The following is a 15,442-nucleotide window of genomic DNA, read 5'->3' on the forward strand; positions in this document are numbered from 1 at the left end:
ACTTTGCCTCATTTTAAGGGGTCCCAAACACACTGTGCTTCAGGTTAAGGGGTCACAAACAGACTTTGCCTCATTTTAAGGGGTGACAAACCTACTTTCCCTCAGTTTAAGGGGTGACAAACACACTGTGCTTCAGGTTAAGGGGTCCCAAAAACACTTTGCCTCATTTTAAGGGGTGACAAACCTACTTTGCCTCATTTTAAGGGGTCCCAAACACACTTTGCCTCATTTTAAGGGGTGACAAACACACTGTGCTTCAGGTTAAGGGGTCACAAACAGACTTTGCCTCATTTTAAGGGGTGACAAACACACTGTGCTTCAGGTTAAGGGGTCACAAACCTACTTTGCCTCAGTTTAAGGGCTGACAAACAGACTTTGTCTCAGTTTAAGGGGTGACAAACCTACTTTGCCTCAGATTAAGGGGTCCCAAACACACTTTGCCTCAGTTTAAGGGGTGACAAACCTACTTTGCTTCAGGTTAAGGGGTGACAAACAGACTTTTCCTCATTTTAAGGGGTGACAAACAGACTTTGCCTCAGATTAAGGGGTTACAAACAGACTTTTCCTCAGTTTAAGGGGTCCCAAACAGACTTTGCCTCAGTTTAAGGGGTCTACGGCTGCCTCAGACCCAGACCTTCACTCTCTGTGAATGAACTCCACCTTTGCAGGTGTAGAATCACAACAAGCCTCCACACGTCAACCTGCAGGTCATGTGACACCTGACAGGTGACTCCTGACAGTCAGTGTGATGTCAGACAGGTGTCGTTACCTTCAGTGCTTCCTCCGTTCATGCTCTCCGTGCTGGACTGGGACAGCGCCGCCCTCTTGCTCCGCCGCAGGGACCGGTTGGTGCTGGGGCTGCCCACCGGGGTGGAGGTGGACGCTCCGTCCCTCCTGGAGAAGATCCCACTGAAGAAGCGCACCAGACGCCTCTCACTAGAGCGCCCTCCCCCTCCCCTCAGCAGGAAGCCCCCTCCTGATGCGTCCTTCTCGGCCGCCAGTCGCACCAGGTCGCTGTTGTCGAGTGTCCTGTTCTTGTTGCCTCGCGCCCTCTCCCAGCGGCTCAGCTCTGACATGGAGTCCGTCTTGTTCAGGACGGCGCCGACCTCCAGGGTCCTGCTCTTCTGCCTGGTGGGGTCCAGGCGGGGGGCTGGGGGCTCAACAGCAGCCTGTGCATCCTTCTCGCCACCGTCCGGCGTGGCGTTGCGGCCGATGCAGCCAGAGCTGCTGTGGTGTTTGTCTTTGGACAGCGCCCTCAGACGCAGCAGCTCGCCGCCGCTCCAGTGTCTGAAGCTGAAGCTGCGGCGCAGCAGGCCGGGCGGACGCTTCAGAGGGGGGGTCTCCGGGGACGCAGCTTTGGCTGTTTTCCCATTGCTTTTAGAGTGCGACATTTTCCCCTCAGGGTTCAAAGGTGAGTCGGAGCTCCTCTCCTCAAAGCTCCTCGCCTTCAGGAGCCTCTTCTTCTTCTCCTCCACGCCGCCGTTCTCCACACTGGCGTCTGTTTGTGGAGCTTCAGTGCAAACATCCTCTTTAAGTCTCTGTGAATCCTCCGCTTCCTGCTGATCCCCTCCCGGACTTGGCATGTTCTCCGCCACCGGGCTGGCGGCCTTCTCCTTCAGCTCCTTCTGCAGGTGGAGCTTCCTGGCGAGCTTCAGCCGCCCCAGCTCCAGCTGACCCGTGCTGAACGTCCTGAAGTTCCTCATGTAGCCGTGAGACGAGGAGAAGTCTTCAGACTCGTCCTCCACCTCCTTCAGCTGCTCCAGCAGGCCGCTGCGCTGGATCTCCACCGAGCCCTCCCGCCTGAAAGCGCCCACCTTTGGGTTCTCCGCCCGCCTGGGGCCTGACCCCTCATCATCATCATCATCATCATCTAAACTCTCCCTCTTCACCAAGGTGAGGGAGATCCGGTAGACGGTTTTCCTCTGCGGCGTTCCCCTCTCCATCCTGTCAGTGCAGCTACTGTCCAGCAGGTACATCCCTGAGGTCCAGCTGCTCTGAGGACGTTTGGGTTAAAATCCACACAACTTCTCTAAACGTGTTGAGAGTAAAAACGCTCCGGGGCAATAACCGACTCTCCCTTCATCCAGATGTGCACACAGCGCAGGAAATACATTCCGCCTTCATCCCAGCGGAATTCAAACTGGCAACAAACGCAACAACCAGGCGCGTCCTCCGCCGGCCGCTCTTCCCCCGGGCTCTCTGTCCGGAACACCGCGGCGACCCCCGGCGTGGAAAAACACTCTTCTATCCGGGCAGAGGAAGTCCTGCCAGCTCTGGATCCTGCTCCGGTACCATTCCCAAACAAACACATAAATAAATGTTATCCTACCGCCGCGTCCCGGACCGTGCCACCAGTGCGTCGGCTCCCATTGTGTGCGCACATCCCCCGCAGCGCAGCGCTGAGCAGCGCGCAGAGGATCCAGATCCAGCAGAGCTGCTTCACCTCAGCCCGGCTCTTATTGTGCTCCTAATGATCCTGGGTTCAGACCCGGAGACTCGGAGCCGAACCTCCTCTGCTCCTCTGCTCCGGCTGTAGCCCTGACACAGACACAAGGCTCAGCAGCCGCGGTCCCGCTGCCTCCTCCGCCTGCACTCTGAACACACTCCGCTCCACACACACACATACACACACACACACACACACACACACACAGACCGGCCACAACAGAGGGGAGGGGAGGAAACACGGAGCGGATCCTGCACACACTGGAGCGGAGCGCTGCTGATATGCTGCACCACAGACAGACATTACCGGAAATACTAATCAATGAATCCATTATGTCATCACTTACTGACACACACACACACTCTGAGATGTAACTCATATGTAAACACAAACTTCAATCAGCCTGTATCTGTCATTACACACATTATATCATCATCCAGTTAACTCTTTATTATCTTTAATATCATTATTATTATTTTACTATTAATTGTATTTATTTTCTAGTTTAATTCAAACTTTAATATTTTACTGTTCAATTACATTTTTTTTATTTGAATACCAATTATTATTGTTATATTATTATTGTTTTATTATATTTATTATTATTCATTTTTATTTGAATTCAAAATTTACCATTATCATAATTGTATACATTATTTTATTACTAATTACTATTTTTTTTTTACTTTTTTTAAATATAACATTTAAAAATAAAAAATAAAATAAAATAAAAAACAATTTTTTACAAAACTGTTCTTTTTAAACTGATTTTTGTTACAAAACTTTTTTTTTTTTTACAAAAAATGATTTTATTTTATTTATTTTTTACAAAACGGATTTTTTTTTACAAAACGGATTTTTTTTTACAAAACTGATTTTCATTTTATTAATTTTACAAACTGATTTATTTTTTTCACAAACTGACTTTTTTTTAAAAAAACTGTTGTTTTTTTTTAAACTTTAATTTCTTTTTTAACCAAACTGATATTTTAACAGTAAATGTTCAGACAGTCCTTAAAAACAAAGGTTGGATAAAATCAAAATAATTATTTATTATACTCGTCAGGTCGTTGGTATTAAAACTAACAGGTAACGTACTGTGTGAACTTATCTACGATCCTGAATAAAAAACAATCTAAACTCAGTTTAGTTTCACCTCCGTCCATCTTATCCAATATATAATATAATATAATTTTATTGACTGTAAAGTGGTTTTGTTATTATTTATTGTTTGTTACTGTGTTCCTCATCGCGTTGACTTATTACTGTGTTGTTATTTCCTCTGCCTCTCAGTGTTTATAGTTCAGTCAGCAGGACACCAGCAGCAGCAGCAGCAGAGGAAGAAGAAGTCCAGTTCATGTTTTCCAGTCTGCACTGGTTTCCATAAACAGGGTGGAGTCTGGTCTCCCTGCTCTCTGTCTGTCAGGATCTTTAAAGGCAGCCATGGAGCCTCACACTGGGACACACTGGGACCAGGTCTGCAGCGGGACACTGAGTCCTGACGCTGGACTTGATCTCATGTGGAGACATGTAGTGATCCTCTGAGGGCTGAAGGATCAGGACTCTGAGTGCAGGTAAGATTGATCTCAAACTGTCCCTGAACACATCACAGCTCAGCTTTACTTTGAAAAACCTCAGGTCCACCATGACTTCCTGTTCACTGGGCAGCACTGGGCTCAGTACCTGACGTACACATGATGGATCTGAAGCTCTGACAGAACAGCAGCATTTATTGATTTCCATCACATGTGACATCCTCGGCCCTTCGCTCCACGCTGGCCCTGTTGAATGATGTGTGTGACATCATCAGGCGCCCACAGAGTCGTCACGGCGGCAACTTTTAAATATTCAGGTGGAGGAAGGAGCTGCTGCATCTCTTTGATCATCTTCCACATTAAAATCCATCTTTACAGTCAAAGCCTGAGTGAAACTCTGCGCTTTCTTTCATCTGAAGGGGCTCCTAACTCTCACTGGAGGAGGAAGAGGAGGAGGAGGAGGAGGAGGAGGGGAGATTAACTCCTCCTCACCCAAACCTCCACCTCCACCCCACCCAAGAACAAAAAAACTGGGTTTCTGACGCCTTGTGGATTATTACTAGGATTAATCAAGATTAGAGCTGCAGCAGCCGCCGGCAACTTTCTCCTTTCACCTCCTCACACACACACACACACACACACACTGTACATTTAATTTACTCCCACCCCTCCCTCCCCCATCTTTCTGCTTCTGTGTGCATGTTCAGGGACGTTGTTTCTGACATCAAACGCACCTTAAAAAGCCTCCACCTGACACATGAAAGAAGACAAAGTGTGTGACGCTCCCACAGCTGTGTGTGTGTGTGTGTGTGTGTGTGTGTGTGTGTGTGTGTGTGTGTGGATATAAAGCAGCTCTGTGTTCAGATGAGAGTGGGAGCATCACTCAGTGGTGCTGGTGGGAATATGAAACATGGAGATGGTGATTTACAGCTGTAACAACACGACATCAAACGCACCCCTGAAGCCGTTCACACGCTCAGCGTCAGCCGGTCGGAGTTGTGTGATGATGATGATGATGAGTGTGATACTGCAGCTACTCAACATCTTCATCATGACATGTAATGAAGAGGAGAGACGGCGCCTCCCTTACAAAACATGTACAATACCTCCCAGAACAACCCAGCTAACCAGAGCGGGTTAAACTGGTTCAGGTTTATAGAAACATCCCTGTGTTTCCTGTCGGGATAGTGCCACAAAAACTGCGGCATTTTCTGCCCAGATAGTGCCACAAAACGTGGCAGAATTCCTTCCTGGATAGTGCGACAAAACATGCCACGATTCCTTCCCGGAAGGTGCCACAAAACGTGGCACAATTCCTGCTGGCATAGTGCCACAGAAAGTGTCTACTTTCCTGTTGAGATGGTGCCATCCCAAAAGTGCCATGTATGATGATGCCACAGAAAGTGTCCCTACCAGGATGGTGCCAAAAGAGTGCCATGTTCCTGCTATGATGATGCCACAAGAGTGCCATGTTCCTGCCATGATGATGCCACAAAAATGCCATGATGATGCCACAAACATGCCATGTTGCTGCCACAAACATGCCATGTTCCTGCCACAAAAATGCCATGTTCCTGCCACAAAAATGCCATGATGATGCCCCATCATCAACATGGCATTTCTGCGGCAGGAACATGGCATTTTTGTGGCATCATCATAGCAGGAACATGGCATTTTTGTGGCATCATCATGGCATTTTTGTGGCAGGAACATGGCATTTTTGTGGCAGAAACATGGCATTTTTGTGGCAGGAACATGGCATTTTTGTGGCATCGTCATGGCATTTTTGTGGCAGGAACATGGCATTTTTGTGGCATCGTCATGGCATTTTTGTGGCATCGTCATGGCCACAAAAATGCCATGTTCCTGCCAGGATGATGCCACAAAAATGCCATGTTCCTGCCAGGATGATGCCACAAAAATGCCATGTTCCTTCCGCAGAAATGCCACAAAAATGCCATGTTCCTGCCAGGATGATGCCACAAAAATGCCATGTTCCTGCCAGGATGATGCCACAAAAATGCCATGTTCCTTCCGCAGAAATGCCACAAAAATGCCATGTTCCTTACGCAGAAATGCCACAAAAATGCCATGTTCCTGCCAGGATGATGCCACAAAAATGCCATGTTCCTGCCAGGATGATGCCACAAAAATGCCATGTTCCTGCCACAAAAATGCCATCATGCCACAAAAATGCTATGATGATGCCACAAAAATGCCATGTTCCTGCCACAAAAATGCCATCATGCCACAAAAATGCCAGGATGATGCCACAAAAATGCCATGTCCCTGCCATGAAATCTGCTTCAATTAGCCCAGTTTGAAGTGAGGAGGAGGAGGAGGAGGAGGAGGAGGAGCTTCATCATAATGAATGAAGGAAACACCACAGGAGTTAAACCTGCAGAGCTTCATGTGCAGGCTGATGTATAATAATACTGTTCAGGTCTTTACCCATAATTCATAGCACACAGTAAGTGAACACATTTCCTTTGTCCTCAGTGGCTGAAGGTTTCCTGGAGGTCGACGTCGTCGCTGTCATTTTGTTTGGGATTGACTGAGATGGAAGGTGCAGCTGTGAGATAACGCCTGAGGACAGTTTGTCCACACATCCTCCGTGAGATGAGATCTGAGATCAGACGAGGTGGAGGAAGGTGTCTGTCTCTGTAAGCTGAAACCATTTCCCTCAGTGGAGACATCTGACTCACTTTATCTTCACACATAAGACACAGTAAGTCATGAAGACAATAAAGCCTCCACACACTGTGTGTGATTTATCCTGGCTGAAATATGAGCAGAGGAAATCTCTGCTAGCTGCTAGGCTAATTTATACAATGTAAAATGTCATAGGCTTGTGCTAATAACGTTAGCATGTTGTATTTGTTTAGTATCAGACAGTTGTTTTGTCAGTGAACCTTGTGAGCTGTGATGGAGCCGATGACCACACAGAGCCTCACAGACGGTTTCAGGACTCAGTGGTCTCCAGTATATGTTCATGTTATCAGCTGTGGAAGGCGCCGGCCACAGACACCAGGACGAATCATACAGTTTGATCCAGAGTGAGGAGAATGGAGCCAGTGCTTTAATACAAATATTGACAAAAAATTCCAAGTCCAAGTAAATGCCCAAATCAATGAATACAGAAATATTCAAGAAATAGATGTTACTTGAAAAATTAATAAATTGCTAAATAAATACAGACAAATAAAATAAAATGACAAATAAATAAATAAATACAAAGACAACTCAAATGTATGAATTAAAATCTAATTAAATTTAGTAAAATTAAATTGAATTAAAAAAAATTCAATAATAATAAAGTAAGAAAATATTTGAAAATAAAACTAAAAATTGGAAAAACATTTCATACAAATCAACTAAATCAAAAAACAATACAAAAAATATTTATCAAAAATAAAATCGAATTGAAATAAATAAAAATGAAATGAAAATTACAAAAATTGACATAATTATGAAATAAAATCATAATACGGTAAACTTCAATTAAAAAGCTAAATTTAAATATCAATATATTTTAAAATAATCGTAGAAAACGTTAAATAAAATGAAAAATTAAGTTAATTAAAAAACAAAATACAAATGATCATGAATTAAAATTGAATTAATTCAAATTAATAAAATCGAGCTAATAATAAATTAAATAAAATAAATTTCAAATAGAATCCTGACTACACATATAAGAAATATTTCAAAATACAATTAACAACTGTGGAAACTATTATATAAGATCACACACACACACTTAGTACACAACAAGTTACACACAAGGTGCCACTGTGACAACACACACACACACACACACACACACACACACACACACACACACACACACATACACACACACACCTCATCTTCCTCCTCCTGCAGGAGTGTTTTTTTTTTCTGCATCAAAGAGCAAGAGAGCGGCAAGAGGTACGGCTCCCTCCACCTCTCTCACACACTCACACACACACACACACACACACACACACACACACCGCCTCCTTCACCCCCTGGAGACGGGGAAAATGGGTCAGTTAGCAGAGGAAGGAGGAGGGGAGCAGCAGGAGGACCCCCGCTGACAGGAGGAGGCTCGTACACACACACACAGAGCAGAGGATTCTGGGAATGTATGCGTGCACACACACACACATCACGGTTTCCTTCAGGCTAACAGGCTAATGCTAAGCTAACACATCTACAACACCCAGACTTAGCGTGTGTCCAGAGGTCAAAGGTCAACAACCCCAAACACAGCACATATACAGGAGACACAATCAGCCAATCATGCGGTCAGGTCACCGATAACATCACAGTTAAGGCGTGTCTGTTCTTACCTGTGATGACGAGCAGCGGCGTCCGACAGGTGAGCGACAGCGGGACATGAGGAGAGAAGAAGAAGAAGAAGACAGGAGCCAATCAGAACGGGTTTAGACTCTGCTCATCATAAAACATTCTACGGCAACTCGGGAGGGACAAACAACCACAGCAGATGAGGAGACAGACGAGAAAGCTACCCTGCCCCACCCTATGCTCCAGACGCCGGTCTGTTGCCATGGCGACCAGCTGGGGGGGGGGGGGGGGTGACTGAGCATGTGCAGACCGATCATCAGTCTGCTGCAGAGGAAGGGTTGGTCAACTAAGCAACTTACAGAGCAACGTGCATCACCTCCGCACAGGAGGGTTGTTATTTATTAGTAAATTATTTGGTGAATTAAGACGAAATTAAATCAAAATGAAATAAATAATACAGTAAAATAAAAAAAAAGTTAAATATAAATGATTTTAAAATAAAATAAAAATTGTAGACAAAACAACACAACAAAATACATACAAAAATAAATTAGAATATATTATATATGAATAAAAAATAAATTAAAATGAAAAAAACATATAAAATAAAATTCAAGAAGGAAGCTAAATACAAAAATATATTTTTTAAAACAGAACAACTGAATAAAATATTGAATAAAATACAAAATATGTAAATGAAAAAACTAAACACATAATAAAATCAAATGTAATACAGTAAATATGAGCAATATGAGAATAAAAACAATAAATAATTACAAATTACATACAAATGGAAAAATAAATTAAAATAAAAACTGTGGTCATAATAAACTAAAATAATAATTAGGTAAAATTCAAGTAGAAAGCTGAAGACAAAAATAAATATTTAAAAAGAAAATGTTTAGAATAAAAATAAAAATAAGTACATTCAAAAACTGAATACAAAATAATTAATTAAAATGTAATAAACTAAAATTGAATAAATAATAATGAAGTGAAATTTACCTAAAAATATTTTAAAATAAAAATAACAATCATAGTAAAATAAAATAAAGTTAACAATGAGTATGACTGAAGCTGACTCTTCTTTTGTGTCTCTGAGGCACAGATGGAGGTCACACACACACACACACACACACACACACACACACACACACACACACACACACACAGAGCTGTTGTATTTAATCCCTGGCTACAATAGGAACCAGATGCTCAGCTGCAGACGGAGCTGTGTACAAACTCTGATTGGTCCAAAACCAGGAAGTGCAGAGGCAGGGGGTTGGTCCATGTTGGCTTCATGCTCTGTTCACAGGTCCCCAAAACATTTATAAATCATGAGTCAGAGTCAAAAATCAAACGGGAAGGAAAAGACTTAAAAGATCAACAGTGAGACGATTAATTTAAAAAATATATATATCTACAAAAATAACTTGAATTTAAAATGTATTTAAAAGTAAAAATAAAATTTAAAAAATACTTTACAAAAAACATTACATGAAAATGAATGAATTAATTAAATAAACAATTAAAAAAAACATCTGCCTGTGCTCACTTAAAAAATAAAATAAATTTAATAAAAAGATAAATCAAATATGAACAAAATAAAATTACAAAAAAATTTAATTAAACATTTATTTCAAAATTGGAATTTTATTAAAATACTATTAAATATAAAATGAAATAATATATTTTTTTAAAATTGTAATGCAATTTTATTTGAAAATATTGTATATTATTATTATTATTTTTGTAAATATTATTAAAAAATAAAGAGATTATTTTATTAGACAATTAGGAAATACATATTTTATAATAATTAAAATAATAATTAATAATAATATTGAAAAATACGAAATGAAATACTTAAAACCTCTATTAAAATAGTGTAGTAAAATTTTATGAAAGGTTAATTAACAGACAAAATAAAATGAAAAATTAAGTTAAATTTATTAAATCAATAAAGTAAAATTCAATTGAAAACTGAGGAAAATATAAAATAAAAAACATTCTTTATATAAAAATTGTATTAAATAATACAAAAAAAATTGTCAAAGTAAAAGTTTCAAATAAGTTAATCTGATTTAATAAATAAAATAATAAAATTGACTTAAAAAATAAATACAGAATGAAAAAATGTTTTAAAAATAAAATTATATGAGCAAAAAACACAAAATGAAATTTTAAATAAACCATTTCACAGTAAAAAGTACTTAATATACAAAAATAAAAACTGAATTCAAAAATAAGTGAAGAAAAATAATATTAAAAAATGTAGTGAAATTAACAATTATTCTAAAAGTTAAAATTGTAGTTAAACAATAAAAAATAAAACAAATTAACAGACAAAATAAAATTTTTATACACATTATAAATTCATAAAAAATATTTAAAACTTGATTTTAATATAAAATGTAGAATAAAATAGAAATGAAAAATTGTAGTTAAAATAACACAAAATAATAAAGAAAAAACAATTGAATAACTTACACTAAAAAGTAAAGAATAAAAACATGAAAATAAGAATTGTAAAATAATAAAGGTAATAATAATAAATTAATAAATGATAAAGCAAAATTAAATTTAAAAAATATATTTAGTAATGAAAGATATTAATTATTTTAAAATAAAAATAAAATAGGATTAATAACAAAAAATACTTAATAATAAACATGTCAATAATAAAGTAAATTTAATTTAAAAACATAACTAAAAATGAAATACAACAAATGATTTGAAAATAATTACAGTTGTAAAAAAAATCATTAAACTGAAAAAAAAATGTGTTAAAATAAAATAAAATATTAAATGAAAATTAGTCAATTTAAAGAATAAAATAAAATGGAAATATACAACTTTACATAATCAATACTGAAACACACACACACACACACACACACACACACACACACACACACTGAGAATTCCCAGCATTCGTCCCATTCCTGAAACACCACAGCTGCCTGCTGCCCCCTGCTGGTGAACATCCAGCACTGCACCACACACACACACACACACACACACACACACACACACACACGCGTTAGGCTGCACAATAAAAACTGCAGCACTGCATCACTGTTGACACAACCAGACAGCCTGTTGTCATGGTAACAACCACCACTTCTTTAAAACAAGGTTGACAGGAGAAGAAGAAGAGGAAGAGGAGGCAACAATGACTCATCAACTGTTTTCTTATTTAATGTTCTCATTATTATTTGTCATTAATCTGCCACAGTGTGAGACTTTATTTTATTTTATTTTATCTTAGTCTTCTGATCAAACATCTGGTAAACTAACTGTATATCTTTCTTTCTTTTTTTAAAATTTTCACCTTTTTCAGTTTTATTTTTATTTTACTTTGCTTTTTATTTTGAATTGTTTTGTTTTTATTTTTTATCTTAAAATAATTTTTAATCTTTTATTATTTTAGTTTTAGTTAATTTTCTATTTAACTTTACCTTTGTCATTTATTGATTTATTTGCTGATTATTTCCTTTTCTCATTATTATTATCTTTTTTTTTTTTTTTACTACAATTTCTATATTTGAGAACTTTTTAATTTTATTTTCATTCAGTTTTTAGTTTTACTCTACTTTTTATTTTATATTATTTTTACAACAATTTTTATTTTTATTTTCAACACATTTTTAAGTTACAGTTTGTAATTTTTTCATCACATTTTAGTTTATGTCCCTGTTCATTTTCTATAGTGTCTTATATGTTGCTTAAGTTTTTATTATTATCTTTACAATTTTTATTTCTACTTTAAAATAACTTGGATATTATTGGTTATATTTTATTCAATTTTGCTTTATTTATTTATTATTTCACTTTTTCTTTAAATCTAATTATTTTTCATTTAATATTATTTTAACTACAGTTTTCATTTTTAAATATTTTTAATATATTTTATTTTTTAAATTCAGTTTTTGGTTTTATTTTACTTTTAATTTGATATTATTTTTTACTACAATTTTATATTTTTATTTTCAGTAAAGCAATAGAACGGATATCTTCAATACAAGTTTTTATTTAAAATAATTTCTTTTTAAAAAAATCTTATTTTCAAATCTTTTTATTTGAATTTTTGTGTTTTTTTAAATCTAATTTTACAGTGTTTTTTCATTCTCTCATTTTATTTTATTTGACCAGATATTAAATAACAAATACTTTTCCTTGTTATATTTAATAATTAGTGAACACAAGCAGGAACTTATCATTTCTGAATGATTGATTATTTAACATTCTTTTACTTTATTATTATTTTGTTTTCATTTATTATTTTACTTTTTTATTTTGAAATAACTATTTGTATTTTAATATGTACTTTTGTAGATTAAATTTTAATTCATTTTTATTTAATTCCATCATTAATTGTTCATTTAATATATTTATTTATTCATCTCGATGTATTTTTTTAATTTTATTTTTAATTTTAAATGAATTTTAAATTATTATTTTTGTATATTCTTTAAATAACTATTTTCTTTATTAGTATTATTATTACTATTATTATTATTTTTAATAAGCTCATTTGAATCATTAATTCCATCTGAAATGTGTGTGAATGAAACAAAGGCCTGTGACATCATGGTCACGCATGGCCCCTGAGGATCAGGATAAAGCAGCAAACCACAGCTCAGCTCTTTTATTCAAACGTCTGCGGCCACACAAACGTCCAGACGACAGAGACCAGCGAGTGAGCGTGAGGAGAATGTGAGGCGACAGCCGTGACCCCAAACAGCCCCAACACTCAGCTGTGAGGACAGAGCCTGAAATCTGATGTGAAGGACGAGACGCGGCGAGGCTTTAATGTGCCTGCAGAGGGCGCCACCGCCGCTGACATCACAAGATCAGACTCTATGTTTGAAAGCAGCACAGCAGGAAGCTGCAGGGGGCGCTGTGTTCACACAATAACCTCAGCTGGGATTCACTGGGTCACATTCCTCCACTGGTTAATATTTTAACACCTCTGTGTGAGTGTGTGTGTGTGTGTGTGTGTGTGTGTGTGTGTGTGTGTGTGTGTGTGTCATGGCATAAAAAGGTCACAGGATCAAGATTAAGACACTTCCTACATCTCCCACAATGTCTTTCAACAAACCAAAGAAGAGTATGACATCATCCTGTAGGCCAAATAACATGCTACCTTTATCCATGCATTAAATCTTTACATTTCCAGATTTGTGTGCACTGAATGAAATAAAAAGCTCACAGGTTCAAGACCTGGACACTTGTCACTTCCTACATCTCCCAGAATGCCTTTCAACAACTTAACGAAGAGTGTGTCCTGGTGATGACATCATCCTGTAGGCCAAACTGGATGCTACCTTCATTTATGTGTTAAATAAGCAGATTTTCAAAGGAGGTTTTGAACTGGATTTTGCGTGTGCAGATTGTGTGCTATGATATAAAAAGGTTACAGGTTCAAGACCTGGACATGTGTCACTTCCTACATCTCCCAGAATGCCTTTCAACAACCTAAAGAAGAGTATGCCCTGGTGATGACATCATCCTGTATGCCAAACCAACACTACTACACCTCAATCAATGTGTTAAATCAGCAGATTTCTGATGGAGGTTTTGAACTGGATTCTGCATCGATTAATAAAACAGGTTCTGTCACAGTGCAACGCTCGTAACATCCTCAGGTTTTGTCCAACAACATAACAGCCGACAAATCAGTGACCCAACACCACCTGTTACATCATCACATTTTAAAGTGTTAGTTTCCTTTAAATCAGTAGCTGTGATCTCAAACAATAAAACAATCAGTGTGAAACATGACAAGCTGCTGAAACAGGAGGCAGGATGAGGCTTGTTCTGCACAGACTGAATCACAAGTGACTGACTGAGGAGAGAGAGAGAGACAGAGAGACAGAGAGACAGAGAGAGTGCAAATGCAAATGCAGAGAGACAGATACAGAATCACAGTAACAGCCGTGAGCCAAACACACACACACACACACAGTGAAAGAATAAAGATCCACCAAAGGTCTCTGTCTGATTCAGTTTAGCAGGTGATCGACTGACTGATTGATCAGTTATTGGTTAAGCGACACAACAACCAATCAAACACCTGAAGTGGTGGAAGACGACGGGCACGACCCAGAACCCTCTGGAGGGATTAAATATCTAATCTAGTTTGGGAACGTGTCAGGATCCCCGAGGAGAGGAGGAGCTGCTGCTGCCGATGCCACGACTTCACCGCAGAAAACAGACAGAATTAATAAACGGGACGGTTTTTGCATTTGTTTGTACGAATTTTATTTGAATTAAATCAAATTTGACTTTTTGGAAATGTGGATAAAGAATAAAGAAACAATTTGGAGGAACAAAATATGATTCCAGAAGAATAAAGTTGAAATTTTGAGGAAAAAGTTGTAATTTAGTATCAAACATTTTTTTAAAAAGTCATACTACTTCAAGAAAAAAGTGATATAACATGAATAAACTCATTAAGTTAAAGAAAAACATAAAATCAAGTGAAAATAATCTCATAATTTTACGGTAAATAAAACACATTATTGTGTGAAACATTCGTAAAGTCACAAGAGAAAAAGTAGTTAAATTATTTAAGGAAAAGTTGTAATACTATGTAAAATAACTTGTAAATTTATGAGAGAAAAATGTCACATCAACACGAGGAAAATAATCTCTTAATTTTATGAGAAAATGTCATTATATGAAAACATTCGTAACGTTACAAAAGAAAAAAAGTCTGAATATTATGTAAATAAATGCGTAAATCTACAAGAGAAGAAAGGACGTAATATGTGAACAAACCTGTGGGTTTACGAGAAAAAAAGTTGTAATACTATGTAAATAAACTTGTATTTATGAGATAAAATGTCATCACGTAAAAATACAAAATTTAACTGTAAAAAAGTCATGTTATCATAAATCTGTAAAGTTACGAAAGAAAAGCTGTAATTTCATGTGAATAAATTCACTGATTTACAAAAAGTCATATAATGTGAATAATTTTGTACATTTACGAAAAAAAGTTGCAATATATGAATTACAAGAGTAGAAAGGATGTTATATGTGAACAAACTTGTGCGTTTATGAGAAAAATAGTTGTAGTAGTATGTAAATAAACTTGTAAATTTATGATAAAATGTCATCATGTAAAAATACAAAATGTATTTGTAAAGTTACAAGAGAAAAA

General features: G+C 37.5%; 1 protein-coding gene across 8 annotated transcripts in view; it reads right to left on the reverse strand.

The window, feature by feature from the left end:
- agap1 (ArfGAP with GTPase domain, ankyrin repeat and PH domain 1) overlaps positions 1-15,442 on the reverse strand; it is a 193,508-nt gene that overhangs the window by 151,585 nt on the left and 26,481 nt on the right. For 2 of the 8 annotated variants that reach the window (XM_050065649.1, XM_050065651.1), the window contains exon 1: positions 770-3,076. The exons of 4 other annotated variants lie outside the window; for them this stretch is intronic. In XM_050065649.1, the coding sequence (XP_049921606.1) occupies positions 770-1,976 (1,207 nt within the window). In that variant the 5' untranslated portion in view covers positions 1,977-3,076. Of the gene's footprint in view, positions 1-769; positions 3,077-15,442 lie in introns of those variants that run through there. 2 more of the 8 variants (XM_050065652.1, XM_050065648.1) reach the window with 1 other exon arrangement.

Source organism: Epinephelus moara, chromosome 16 (assembly GCF_006386435.1).
Source record: "Epinephelus moara isolate mb chromosome 16, YSFRI_EMoa_1.0, whole genome shotgun sequence".
NCBI classification, from domain to species: domain Eukaryota; kingdom Metazoa; phylum Chordata; class Actinopteri; order Perciformes; family Serranidae; genus Epinephelus; species Epinephelus moara.